The 13905-nt window shown below is 45.7% G+C and overlaps 1 protein-coding gene across 1 annotated transcript in view; it reads left to right on the forward strand.

The window, feature by feature from the left end:
• Positions 1-9814, forward strand: part of ctu2 (cytosolic thiouridylase subunit 2 homolog (S. pombe)) — a 12153-nt gene extending 2339 nt beyond the window's left edge. Inside the window, exons 2-16 of the mRNA XM_005917042.3 lie at positions 590-664; positions 2379-2457; positions 2596-2655; positions 3689-3749; positions 3875-3984; positions 4100-4341; positions 4473-4608; positions 4713-4844; positions 6069-6160; positions 6270-6367; positions 7488-7580; positions 7664-7766; positions 8384-8450; positions 8852-8910; positions 9387-9814. Coding sequence (XP_005917104.1) covers positions 590-664; positions 2379-2457; positions 2596-2655; positions 3689-3749; positions 3875-3984; positions 4100-4341; positions 4473-4608; positions 4713-4844; positions 6069-6160; positions 6270-6367; positions 7488-7580; positions 7664-7766; positions 8384-8450; positions 8852-8910; positions 9387-9447 — 1468 coding nt within the window. The 3' untranslated portion in view covers positions 9448-9814. The remainder of the gene's footprint in view (positions 1-589; positions 665-2378; positions 2458-2595; positions 2656-3688; positions 3750-3874; positions 3985-4099; positions 4342-4472; positions 4609-4712; positions 4845-6068; positions 6161-6269; positions 6368-7487; positions 7581-7663; positions 7767-8383; positions 8451-8851; positions 8911-9386) is intronic.
• Positions 9815-13905: the final 4091 nt, after the last annotated feature.

Below are 13905 nucleotides of genomic sequence, written 5' to 3' on the forward strand. Positions count from 1 at the left end.
AACCACAGGGAACCATAGAGAACCATAGAGAACTATAGAGAACCATAGAGAACTATAGGGAACCATAGAGAACCATAGGAAACCATGGAGAACCATGGAGAACCATAGAGAACTATAGGGAACCATAGAGAACCATAGAGAACTATAGGGAACCATAGAGAACCATAGAGAACTATAGGGAACCATAGGAAACCATGGAGAACCATAGGGAACCACAGGGAATCATAGAGAACTATAGGGAACCATAGAGAACCATAGAGAACTATAGGGAACCATAGGAAACCATGGAGAACCATAGGGAACCACAGGGAACCATAGAGAACCATAGAGAACTATAGGGAACCATAGAGAACTATAGGGAACCATAGGAAACCATGGAGAACCATAGGGAACCACAGGGAACCATAGAGAACCATGGAGAACCATAGAGAACCATAGGGAACTATAGGGAACCATAGAGAACCATAGGGAACCACAGGGAACCATAGAGAACCACAGGGAACCACAGGGAACACAATCCCAGATCGCCTCACTCTCATCATCAGTGTCATTCCTGCTTTAACACGGCTGCTCTTCTCCTGTTTGTTAGTGTTTCAAAGAAATGTGTCAAATGCAAAGAGGCGCCTGCAGCTTTGGTCATCAGAGCAGGAGATGCGTACTGCAGGTAAGCTGTGCAGCATTTCTACATGTAGAGCTGTGAGAGGTAACACTGAGAGCTCATCTGTGGTGGCTGGGGTGTTTTTAAGGTAAGCAGTGTGCCTCACTGCAGGGATACATGACTGCATCTGTGATGACGGTGAGCGTAGCCACCACCGTGCGCTCATGGACAGTGGAACAGACAAACTACAGGGTGGGCCGTTTCTATGGATACAGCGTAATAACATGGGAATGGTTGGTGATACTAAAGTCCTGTTTGTGGCACATTAGTATATGTGAGGGGGCAAACTCCTCAAGATGGGCGGTGACCATGGTGGCCATTTAGAAGTCGGCCATCTTGGATACAACTTTTGTTTTTTCAATAGGAAGAGGGTCATGTGACACATCAGACTTATTGGTAATGTCACAAGAAAAACAATGGTGTGCTTGGTTTCAACGTAACTTTATTCTTTCATGAGTTATTTACAAGTTTCTGACCATTTATAAAATGTGTTCGGTGTGCTGCCCGTTGTGTTGGATTGTCAGTGCAACCCTCTTCTCCCACTCTTCACACACTGATAGCAACACTGCAGGAGAAATGCCAGCACAGGCATCCAGTATCCGTAGTTTCAGGTGCTGCACATCTCGTATCTTCACACAATTGCCTTCAGATGACCCCAAAGGTTAAAGTCTAAGGGGGTCAGATCGGGAGACCTTGGGGGCCGTTCAACTGGCCCACGACGACCAATCCACTTTCCAGGAAACTGTTCATCTAGGAATGCTCGGACCTGCACCCATAATGTGGTGGTGCACCATCTTGCTGGAAGAACTCAGGGAACGTGCCAGCTTCAGTGCATAAAGAGGGAAACACATCATCATGTAGCAATTTCAAATATCGAGTCGCTGTGGGCTCTTGCTGAATGAAGCTAGGACAGCCACTGATGTTTCTTCATTAGTCACAGTTTTCTTGCGTCCACATTTTGGCAAATCCGACACTGAACCAGTTTCACGAGCAAGCAGTTTGCTGACTGTAGCGTGGGAGATGGGTGGTCTCGTAGGGAGTCTTGCATTGAAATGTGCTGCAATGACCCGGTTACTGCGTTCACCAGATATCAACACTATTTCGATCCTCACGTGTTAACCTCTTCAACATGTCGATGGCTGTGAACAAAGAGAAACTTGTAAATAACTCATGAAAGAATAAAGTTACGTTGAAACCAAGCACACCGTTGTTTTTCTTGTGACATTACCAATAAGTGTGATGTGTCACATGACCCTCTTCCTATTGAAAAAACAAAAGTTATCCAAGATGGCCGACTTCTAAATGGCCACCACCCATCTTGAGGAGTTTCCCCCCTCACATATACTAATGTGCCACAAACAGGACTTTAATATCACCAACCATCCCCATGTTATTACGCTGTATCCATAGAAACGGCCCACCCTGCATAACTTTGCTTGGCATGATGCATCCAGCTCAGCCAGGCTGGCTCTGGCCTGTTTCCACAGCCCACCACAGATGCTTCTTTGTCAGGTGGACTTCCTCCCTCAGTGGAGACGTGCGGCTCAGGCTGGTGAAGAGTAGACGTACACTGGCTGCTGAGAACACAAAAGCTTTTTCTGTACTGTGAGCTCAGCACAGTTTCTGATGTTTGAAAGAAATGCGTTTGTACATGGAGGTCATGTGAGGTGTTCGTGTGTTTGCAGTGGCCGTGCTCACATCCTGTTTCTGTGTCGTTCAGGCTCTGTTTCAAAGATTTCTTCATTCACAAGTTCAAAGCTGTGCTCGGCAAGAACAGGATCATTTTCCCCGGAGAGAAGGTAAGTCGTTCCTGACTCAGCACAACAAAATTCACTTTGCTCCGTTGTATTGTCCGAGTTTGTCTTTGAGCCAGAATAATCAGCAGAAGCTGGAAGTGTTTGTGACAGCGTCAGAACTGTGTGCCTGCTTTGGTCCAGGTCCTGCTGGCTGTGTCCGGAGGCCCTTCTTCCTGTTCAATGCTCAGACAAGTTCAAGAGGTGTGTCATTGTCACCACAAGTCATTTCACTTCAGTTTTATTTATATAGTGCAAATCACAACAACAGCTGCCTCCTTATAATGTAAGATAAAGACCTTACTATCATACAACAGAGAAAAGCCCTGCAATCAGTAGGACAAGCAGATTGGTGACAGTGGGAAGGAAAAGCTCCTTTTAACAGGAAGAAACCTCCAGCAGGCTCAGGGAGGGGCGGGGCCATCTGCTGCTGCTGCTGGGGTGGGCAACTCCAGGCCTCGAGGGCCGCTGTCCTGCAGCTTTCAGATCTCACCCTGGGTCAACACACCTGAATCACATGATGAGGTCATCAGCAGGCCTCTGGAGAACTTCAGGACATGTTGAGGAGGTCATTTAGCCGTTTGAATCAGCTGTGATGGATCATCATCTGAAAGCTGCAGGACAGCGGCCCTCGAGGCCTGGAGTTGCCCCCCACCCCTACGCTGCTGGTTGGGGTGAGAGAAGAAAGAGGGGGCAAAGACTCGCTGTGGAAGAGAGCCAGAGATTAATAATAAGTCATATTTAAATGCAGAGAGGAGAAACACCCAGTGCATCATGGGAATCCCCGGCAGCCTACACCTATTGCAGCATAACTAAGGGAGGATTCAGGGTCACCTGGTCCAGCCCTAACTATATGCTTTAGCAAAAAGGAAAGTTTGAAGCCTGATCTTGAAAGTAGAGATAGTGTCTGTCTCCTGAATCCAAACTGGAAGCTGGTTCCACAGAAGAGGGGCCTGAAAACTGAAGGCTCTGCCTCCCATTCTACTTTTAAATACTCTAGGAACAACAAGTAGGCCTGCAGAGCGAGAGCGCAGTGCTCTAATAGGGTGATATGGTACTACAAGGTCATTAAGATAAGATGGGGCCTGATTATTTAAGGAGCAGGATGTTGAGTTGATGCTGGATCCACTGTTGTGGTAGAAAAGCATGAAATATTATATTATAGTCTATCAACTTCTTAAAACCAGCATTAAAAATATCTCTAACTGCCATAAATAGTTAATGATGTTCTTCACAGGGTTTAAGTCAGAAAGCGAACAAGAAGCTGAGATTCGTGCCTGGCGTTGCCTTCATCGACGGTACGTCTGGCTGTACACGGACAGTAAAGGCTCTTCTCTTCTATTTCTGCGTCTCTGGTGACGTTTTTCTGAAATGATTCTGGCTAAAAAAGAAACCTTGTAAAGGGGTGTGTCTTTGTTCCCAGAGGGTGCTGCGATAGGTCAGTCGGTGGAGGAGCGACAGAGGACAGTGGCTGAGCTCCAGGCAGTGTTTCAGGCTACTGGTTTCCCCTTCTACATCTTACCTCTGGAGCAGGTCTGTGTAGAGCCGGCCGAGCCTGCTGCTCTTGATGTTAATTAGACTGAAGCTGGTCACAGAGCGGTCTGTCTGAACCAGCGTCTGTGTTAAATATACGCCGATGTTCTCTAAGGTGCTGGACCTGCCCGCTTCGGTCGTGGCGACCAATCCGTCGCCCTCAGAGCAACCTGCCAGCGCCTACAAAGCAGCCGTGCATCACTTTGTCGAGACTGACGGCAGCAACTTTCCGAGGCCACAAGAACCAAAGAAGACGCTGTTGCCTCGCGTTCAGGAGTCGCACACGCTGATGCTGCAGCAGCTGCTCGGTTCAGTCAAAACACTGACGGCCAGAGAAGAGCTGCTGAACACACTAAGGTCAGGCGTCAAGCACTCGCTTCTCCTACTTGTGATGCTTTTGCTGCTTAGACACGAAACAGTTCTTTGATTCCCGACTGAGTTTGTCCACCACGTGAGCCCCTGACCTGACTGTGTTGTGTTCCTCAAAGGCAGCATCTGCTGGTGCACACAGCTCGTACAGAGGGCTACAGTAAACTGATGCTGGGAGACAGCTGCACCCGACTGGCTGTTAAACTTCTCACCAGTATATCACTGGGCAGAGGAGCACAGCTGGCCCAGGACACAGTGCGTATACCTTGTTACCTCGTGTAAAGGATCAGGTCGTATTCCAGCATTTAAAGTTTGACTTAAAGCAAATCTGCTCTTAATGCTGTCGTTGTTTTAAACAGGGTTTCTCTGACTCCAGATACGGTGACATCATATTAGTGCGGCCAATGAGAGACTACTCTGCCAAAGAAGTAGCTTACTACAACCATCTGTTCACTGTGCCCTATGTTGTTATTCCAAGTGTGGACACGAAGGTAAAGCATGAAACATTCAAAGTGTGTGAAAGGCTTTAATGTGCAGCAGTCACAGCTGGAACAGCTGTCAGTCACAGCTGGAACAGCTGTCAGTCAGCCTGTGGGGGGCGCTGCAGGCGCTGCCAGCTCATTGGACGGCCTGTTCACGTAGTACAAAAACAAACAGGAAAACAGAAATGTTTCTGAAAATAGTTTGTTTGTTTGTTTGTTTGTTTGTTTGTTTGTTTGTTTGTTTGTTTGTTTGTTTGTTTGTTTTAAATTTCATGTAACAAAACTGCAAACATGAACAGATTGTTTTCCTCCCTCTTAACTAACACACGGCTCGTCTGCGCACACACGTCTGCTGTGTTCACATCTAACACAACACAGCTACACACATGAGCCACAGCACGTTTGCACTCTGCTCATATTACATCCTTTACACAACTTGTTTTAACATTGCACTCAACAACAAACACAAAGTCACTTCAGGGACCAAACTGCATCATATTTCTTCATGTTAACATGCAGGCCGCAAGAGGGTGTGACATGGGCCACAAGTGGCCCCCGGGCCACGGCTTTGAGACCTTGCTTCAGACCTGTGTTATGGACAGCCTGTAGGACGTCGGGTTCAGGCGTGCGCCCCAGAACAAACAGGATTTTACTCTCTGATCCCGACTTCCACAAATAATCAAGGTTATTCATGAAACGCGCACCATCAGTACAGATGTGTACAGATGTGTACAGATGTGTACATGACCTGTGCCGCTGTGCACTGTTCCCACGGGACAGTTTCTGCTTCCCTCCTTACATCTTTGAACCATTCATGTTTATTAATGTCCTTGTTGGAGCAAAGCGCTCCATCTTCTTTTTCCTCCCTGTAACTAAACGACCTCAGATTAAATCCAGGCTTCTTCACCGGCTTATCAGGAAGAAGTCACTTATTGTAGGTTCCTGGATGGTTAAGCTGGGCTTCATCATGAATACGATGGTTTGGCTTGAACTGTGTGAGCAAAGCTCTCTCAGAAACTGCGCGAGGGGAAACGAGGCTGCTAAACTTTGGCAGAGACAGAAATGGGTGTTATCACAGACGGAGGGAGGTTTTCTATGTTTGACATATTTGTTATCATCACCTGAGACGTCAGGACCTTTGCTGTGTGCATCGTCTCTTCCTCTCCCTGCGCCTCCTCCAGGAGTCTCAGGGTTTCCAGCCTGTGTACAGTTTTGTTGCTCTGTGCTCCACAGACGGTGGATAAGGCCAGCATCCAACGTCTCACAGAGAGTTTTGTCACCAAACTGCAGACAGACTTCCCCTCCACTGTCAGCACCATCTACAGGTTGCAGTTACACACATGCTTCATGCACATCAGCACTTTGAACATATCATGTGTGCTGCAGGTTTCCTCAGACAGTCTCGCTGTTAAACCCAGCACGTGTGTTACGCAGGACCAGTGAGAAGCTGCAGACTGCATGTAGGAAAAGGTCAGGAGCCGACGGCTGTGACCGATGTCTGCTGTGTCTGTGCAGCCTGGATACTGCTGTGGGTGAGTGAGGCGCTCCACAGGCAGCGCCAGCCTGCAGATCACTGACACACACAGGAGTAACTGTGCACATTACAGTGCTCCAGTTCAGCTTTATTTATAAGCAGGGCTGCACATAAGGGGTCCGCAGGTGCGGAATGACTGTCAAAATAAAAAACGCGCACCAGATAAGAAGTTGCAACGCGCGTTCGGACTGTGATTGTCCGCTAGAGTGGGAGTGGGATTGTCACGGCACATTCTGCACCACATCTCTGTGCGTTCATCGTTTGTTTGAAGCCAGCTCACCTCCTGCAGCCACTTCTCCAAGAATACACGCTTCTGTTGCGGTTCGGACGCCTGACATTTCTTTGGAGGTGGAGCAACACCAACGTAACTGCTTAGAGGAGCTTTCTTCTTCGACATCTGTCAGAGTTCTAAACAAATGTCTGTCCTCCTCTCATGTACGCAAACGCGCGTTGCAACTTCTTCTCTGGTGCGTGTCTTTTATTTTGAAAGCAACCACTGGATATATCCCTCTAAATGTGGACAAACAGGAAGTGGAAACGAGGACAAAGTGCTGCAGCCACAGGACTGTAATCACAGCTTTGAAGATCATGTTTTCTTTCTTGCTCACATTCACAATGTTAATAACAGACTGTGGAGCAGTTCATACAAACATCTTTGATCACAGAGCAGCAGAGCTCGCGTGTCTCACAGAGAGCCCACATGGTCCCATCAATAATGGATCAATACTCTGTCATAATCAGGACCAGCAGACGCCATTTCTGCTACAGCTCAATAATCATGTAGAATAACGGTAATATTGTGGTAATGGCACGTTATGACCACCTAATTACAAAGTAGTGTGAAATACCAGTGTTATAGCTGCTGTGGTAATAAACATATTAATAATAGTGTAGTAACACTTAATGCTAACAGCATCGTCTAATATCTGTATTTAAATCTGTTTATATGCTGACTTGTGGCAGTGACCTCACAGGGTAACACTGGATTATGAGGCTTTAGGCTGCTGTTCATTATCAGTGTTATAATCCTGGGATGAAGTCTCTGGTGAAAACCATCTGCAGGACATCGTTCTGGTTCAGGACGGCGCGACTGAACCTGTCTGTCTTCATCTTTTCAGAGGAGGCGTCGGCCTTCCAGGCCACGCTCATATCAGATCAGCTGTCCGGGTCCAAGTGTCTGCGAGGCAGCGCTGCTGAAACCCTGAGGCCAGGTACAGTGACTGCTTCAGAACTGAACAAGCTCCACTTTACATGGATACAAAGCTGTGTTTTTACAACGGCTTCTGTTAAACAGGGAGGCCGGAGTCGCCGCCTCCCACCGCACAGTGCTGTTCCTCTGCAGAAGGGCGGGGCTGTGGGAGAGCAGGAAGTGATGGAGGCTGCTGTTCTTCTGCTAAGTAAGTGTTTATTTTCTCTTTTTCAGACATATTGTGGCAAATGTTTGCTAAACTGTATGAGGTGCATCCACTAGGTGCTGTGTCACTCTGACACATTTCTTTGACGAGAGAAATAAGCTTTGACATTTTCTTCACTGGCCTGGCTTCTTGGTTACCTCTAGTTTAATCCCTGCTTATTTTGAGAATGCTGTAATGTTTAAAAATAAGAGCTAGGATTGGTCCTTCTCAGCTCGATTGATCTGTAACTGCTAAGGTTTGTAGGAAAGGTCGTGGCTAGGCAAGTTCAGGTTTCCTGAGATAATTGCAACCACAGGCCCCTCTGTGGGTATAAGACCTGTAACATTACAGGGTAATCTATTACAGTGGCAGCATGCTTTCATTCACACGTGCCTGCAACAAAGTGTTTGAGATTATATCCTGTAGGATGGATTTCATCTAAAAACCAGTCAAGTCCTAAAAGTGAACTGGGAGGAACGTCTTCCACATTTCTTCTTCTGTGCATCGTGTGCTCGTCTGCTGTTTCCTTTCTTCATTGAAACAGTTTTTGAAGCATCGACTGCAGACTCGTCCCCGTGGGTGCTCATAGCTGAGCTTTCTGTATTGCACTTGTATTACAGGCTACCAGAAACAACACGTCTGAAGAGCCTGTTGTGTTACAGCTGTGCACTGACTGTCAGAGACATGGTGAGTGATGACGTGTTCGACCCTTTCATGCATGAATTATGACGACCGTTATTCTTCTTTAGGCACAAAAAAGATTTTTAAATTTGTACTTTTCAAAGAGTTTGTTACACTTAGATGGACGCTGATGTGCAAGTGCGCCATCAACACTGACACAAATACATGGAAACAGCTGTCCACTGCAGCGAGGTCAGGGAGAGCGGGGTCATTGGTGTTTTTGTGTATTTGTTGGAGTTGTGGCATCAAGTAGCAACACTTCAAACATTATAACACATACCTGTGACTCAGACGTAGTCAGCCATCAGCGCAGCGAACAGGACGACCGTGAGCAGCACACACCATGTTTGGTATGAACCAATCCGAGTGTGAAGATCTGACATCCAGCCTGTTTGTTTCCTTTCCAGTCGACAGTGAATCACCTCCCTCAGTACATCCTGTCAGAGGCTCAGAGGAGGCAAAGGAGGTGGGGGCTGTTTGTTTCACTCTTCTTTGACGGCGTTTGCACCATAGTTAGGAACAGTTCCTCACTCTGAGGGCAGTTTGCAGACCTCCCTGCGTGATACTGACACTGTGATGTAAAGTATGACGTCATATTTACGGTGGCTTTGGGAAAGTGTGTTGGACAGTTTGAGCTGCGTGTTTCTCGCGGTCCTCTTTGCAGTCACCCGCCCTGAAAGTCGTCTGTGTTAGTTAAACTGACCACAGGTAAAACGTGCTGATGTGTGAAGACTGGCTTATTTAAAAAATAAAGAAGCATCACAAGGATGTAGTGCTGTTTCCTATTTTGTTCCAACCAAACAACGTTGTTCCAAATCGCATCGTTTCCACTTCTTTCTATGATCGTCTGTCTGCCAGCTGTGCTTTCTTAGAAATACAGATGTTGCATTTACAGTGAGACTGCAGGCGATCGAGGGCTGACTGGCTCGTTGTGCTCTGCAGGTCTCAGATGAGAGAGGAGATCAGTGACTTCCTGCTGGACGATGGTGACGAAGGAAATTAGAAACAAAAGGAGAAGCCCCGCCCCCCACGCCAGAAGAGGGTGGAGGAAAGGTTTCTTCAAGGAAACTGGACACCGACACTCACACTTAAGCTCTGCAGGAAGGAGCTGAGTTCATGTTTAACAATCACATCATTAGAGATCGTGTGTGTGTGTGTGTGCGTGTGTGTGCGTGTGCGTCTGTGTGTGTGTGGAGCAATCTTGCATTCTTTTAAATGATTTAGTTCTTTTCTTTGAGCTGAGACTTCTTGCTTCTTCTGTTCTCGTACAGATAAGATTGTATCATGAATGTGACAACATGAATTTCGATGAAACATTTAAAAACTGCGTTTTTTTTTTTTTTTTTTTATTAAAATCTGCTAAAACTCCACCTGTGTCTGTGTGTGCGTACTTTACAGAGAAGTTGTTGTTATGGTAATAAAAATAACATTTTTATCATTAGAGAAAAAATTACCAACAATCATCCCACAGCTGTAATATTATCTTCAGCTACTCTTAGTACCATTGATGTTAAGTTAGACTCTTTTTCTCTAATTGATATTTCTAAGTTCACTTCAATAATTACTTCCTCCAAACCATCAACGTGTCTTTTAGACCCCATTCCTACAAAACTGCTCAAAGAAGTCCTGCCATTAATTAATACTTCGATCTTAAATATGATCAACCTACTGTATCTCTAGAAGGAGAGAGCAGATTTCTCCTGTTTTGGCTTCCTGTTAAATCCAGAATTCAAAATCCTGCTCCTCACATACAAGGTCTTAAATAATCAGGCCCCATCTTATCTTAATGACCTTGTAGTACCATATCACCCTATTAGAGCACTTCGCTCTCGCTCTGCAGGCCTACTTGTTGTTCCTAGAGTATTTAAAAGTAGAATGGGAGGCAGAGCCTTCAGTTTTCAGGCCCCTCTTCTGTGGAACCAGCTTCCAGTTTGGATTCAGGAGACAGACACTATCTCTACTTTCAAGATCAGGCTTCAAACTTTCCTTTTTGCTAAAGCATATAGTTAGGGCTGGACCAGGTGACCCTGAATCCTCCCTTAGTTATGCTGCAATAGATGTAGGCTGCCGGGGATTCCCATGATGCACTGGGTGTTTCTTCTTCACTCACTATGTATTAACAGACCTCTCTGCATTGAATCATATCTGTTAATAATCTCTGTCTCTCTTCCACAGCATGTCTTCATCCTGTCTTCCTTCTCTCACCCCAACCGGTCGCAGCAGATGGCCCCGCCCCTCCCTGAGCCTGGTTCTGCTGGAGGTTTCTTCCTGTTAAAAGGGAGTTTTTCCTTCCCACTGTCGCCAAAGTGCTTGCTCATAGGGGGTCATATGATTGTTGGGTTTTTCTCTGTATCTATGAAGCGCCTTGAGGCGACTTTTGTTGTGATTTGGCGCTATATAAATAAATAAATAAATTGAATTGAATGGTGTCAAAGGGTGAGTGTCAATGAACTGAATGGATTTTGGGCTGTATCAGGACAAAATCTGCATGTGGATACTTTCCAGATCCAGCGTGTGTTAGTGCTGAGAGCGCTCTTGATGCTGCTGTTTACAGATGATGACGGACACTTTAAAGTAACTTTAAGGTTAGGGATTGCAGCTCGAGGTGGTACATGAGAAACCAGATGTTCTTCTAAGCTCTATCTTTAGTGGATGTAGCCTTTTCAGTGGGAGGAACATTTCCTCGTTCTCTGAGGCTGTAATGGTCTACAGTACCTGCAGTGACCGGTCACATATCGAATACATCATCAGTTACAGAAGGGTAAACATTTGTTGTTACTGTTGCAGCTAACCACAACCCAGTAAAGTTAAAGGCTCTTCTAAACTGATTCCCAGTTTGAACTGGGTTGAGTGTGTGGTTTGAGATTGGCTTGTATACCTGAAGCTCCTTCCTGTACCATCTGACTGGGGCTCATGGGATCCCTCTTCACCCAGTACAGAAATACTCTAACATTTACTGGCCAGCCATTATTTGGGCAACTGCAAGACATTTGTACTTTGAAGCAGATGAAGACATTTAGGAAGTACGAACATCTTAATAGAGTTGAAAGAGGCGAAGCCTTCCAGCGGTCCAAATCTAGTGTTAGACTTAATTGCAGAGCCTTAAAATGACCTGTTTGCCTAAATACTTGAATTTTCTGCAGCTTATCGTGAAAAGGTTAGATCCAATATGTCCTTGGTACGCACGAGAGATCTGCATTAACTCACTTTTCTGAATATATTTGAAAGTAGGATGCTCAATCAGTGTAGCCCATTAGCACACTGGGAGGCTGGCCTCACACACAGCAAATGTAACAGTCTGTAAATATTATAAAGTGTTAAATCCACTGTGTGAGTTCTATCTACAACTATGTTGAACACAATCTAATGATCTGATCATACAGCATCAACTTGCATTTAGGCACAATCAAGGAAACCTGAGATTCAAAGGTCGTCCACGATTTCCTCTGGGATTAATAAAGTACTCCGAGTCTGAAACCAACGGTCACAATGGGAAAGACAGGTCACTGAAATATCTCTGACTGTGACCGAGCTGTTATTTCCCGTGCAACCATCCTCGGGGGTTCACAGAAGTGGAAATTTGCATCATGGATGTTTGTAGATGAGCCTGCAGCAACTGCACGGTGCCATCATCAGGTGGTGGAAACCTCAGAGTGTTTCCACCACCTTGTTGATCTAACCTGTAAAACATTCAGGCAGCTCTGAGGCCCAGTGAGTGTAGTCGATATTGCTACTTATTACTACAACTTACTAGTAAGTTCAGTATTGTCCAGTCGTAATGCTCGTTGGCTCTCCAAGGATAACGAATGGTTCGATTTTACATGTATTGTGTAGGTAAACACAGACAACACGGAGCTCTTAGTTCTCACTCCTGCTTTATCCCTCTCCTCACATCAACTGAACACATGGCGCCACACAACACGGCAACACACTTCAACACTGGGTGTGAGTGCAGCCCTCTAGTGGTCCACGCAGCATCATTCTTTTAACTATTCTCCAGTTCATGGTCACCGGGGGTGGATCTTAGGCTACGTTCACTCTGCAGGTCTTAATGCTCAATTCAGATTTTTTGATTTTTTTGTCTGCTCGTTCACACCACAAATAAAATGTGACAGCAAACGCGCTCTAGTGTGAACGCTCAAAGCCCGCATGCGCAAAAGGAGACGTCACACACGACGCGCTCTGTTTAGACCCAGAGCAAACAATGTTTGACTGATGGCCTTAATATAAAGACTTCAGACTTTACGTCTCCCAATTTTTGCTTTAAGTTATTTTGTTATTGACATAATGTAGATAACCTAATAATGATCCTTATTGCTGTTTTAGAGGAGCGGTGCTTCTAGTTGCAGATTTCTGTCAGAATCTGCAGGTTATACAGAACAAATAAAATGTTCACGTTTCTCCAGTGTTGTCTTCCCAACAGTTTCACCGGATGTCCAGGAAGCGTTCGTGATGTCTTCTCCGGCGCTGATAATTGGCGTCTGTCTTGTGTCAGTGACGTAAAAGATGGATTTAATGCGACATGACCATCAAACAGCAGCCGCTTTCTGAAACATCAGATATGTATCTGATTCAGCACCACATACGACGGTGACCCAGGTCGGATTTGAAGATATGGGATTTGTGCCGTTCACACTGTCACACCATGATCGGATAGATGGGTCGCATAGGGTCAGAAAAATCGGATTTGATGCGCTTTCGCCTGCAGAGTGAACGTAGCCCAAGTTTCTCCTATGACAGTCGGCCTATTCTTTATGTTTTTAATGCAGGACAGTAGCACAGATCCAGCTGCAAACTCTTCAGTTCAGGTACAGGTGGACATGACTTCGATGACCGTCCTATTAGCTGGGACGAGCCTGTGAAGATAGTCTAAGTTTGGGGACCTTTGCCCACAACTGAAAGACAAGTGTTGAAGTTACAAAGATGAACACAAAGCTGAGTTGCAGGCGTTTCTGAGTGCAAACGTGTCCTGAACTGAAACGCTCAGCGTTAAATGTTTAAGTTCTTACGTTTAATACAAACTCACCTCGTCTCCCTCGTTAGAGATGAGCCTGTGTGCTGCAGATTATTGTATGCATCGACTATAACTTCAAATAAAGCTCTTATTTAACACAGAGTTGAACGTGAACACTTATAGCACAGCATGAGTCACCTTAAGAACAGCACAATGTTTGAGTCTCCTTTTCTTTAGAAAACCCCAAAGATCCACAGGAAGTGTCCCCTCGAGATGTATGAGGGAGAAATTGTTTGTTCTCTCAGAGATTACCATAACATTACACAGCCCTTCTAATTACTCACAGTACAATTGGTGTTGTGAGTACGGCGTACTTAGTGTAACATGGGGAAATGTGTCTTTCCCGTCATAGTTACCGTGAAGCAAACTCAGTAACCTTAAATAAGACACCCTGACCGTCACCGCCGCGTTTCATGATGTTGGAAAGAACGAGACATTAGGTCCAAA

Source organism: Haplochromis burtoni, unplaced genomic scaffold (genome assembly GCF_018398535.1).
Source record: "Haplochromis burtoni strain Fernald_Lab_line unplaced genomic scaffold, NCSU_Asbu1 Contig_22, whole genome shotgun sequence".
NCBI lineage: Eukaryota > Metazoa > Chordata > Actinopteri > Cichliformes > Cichlidae > Haplochromis > Haplochromis burtoni.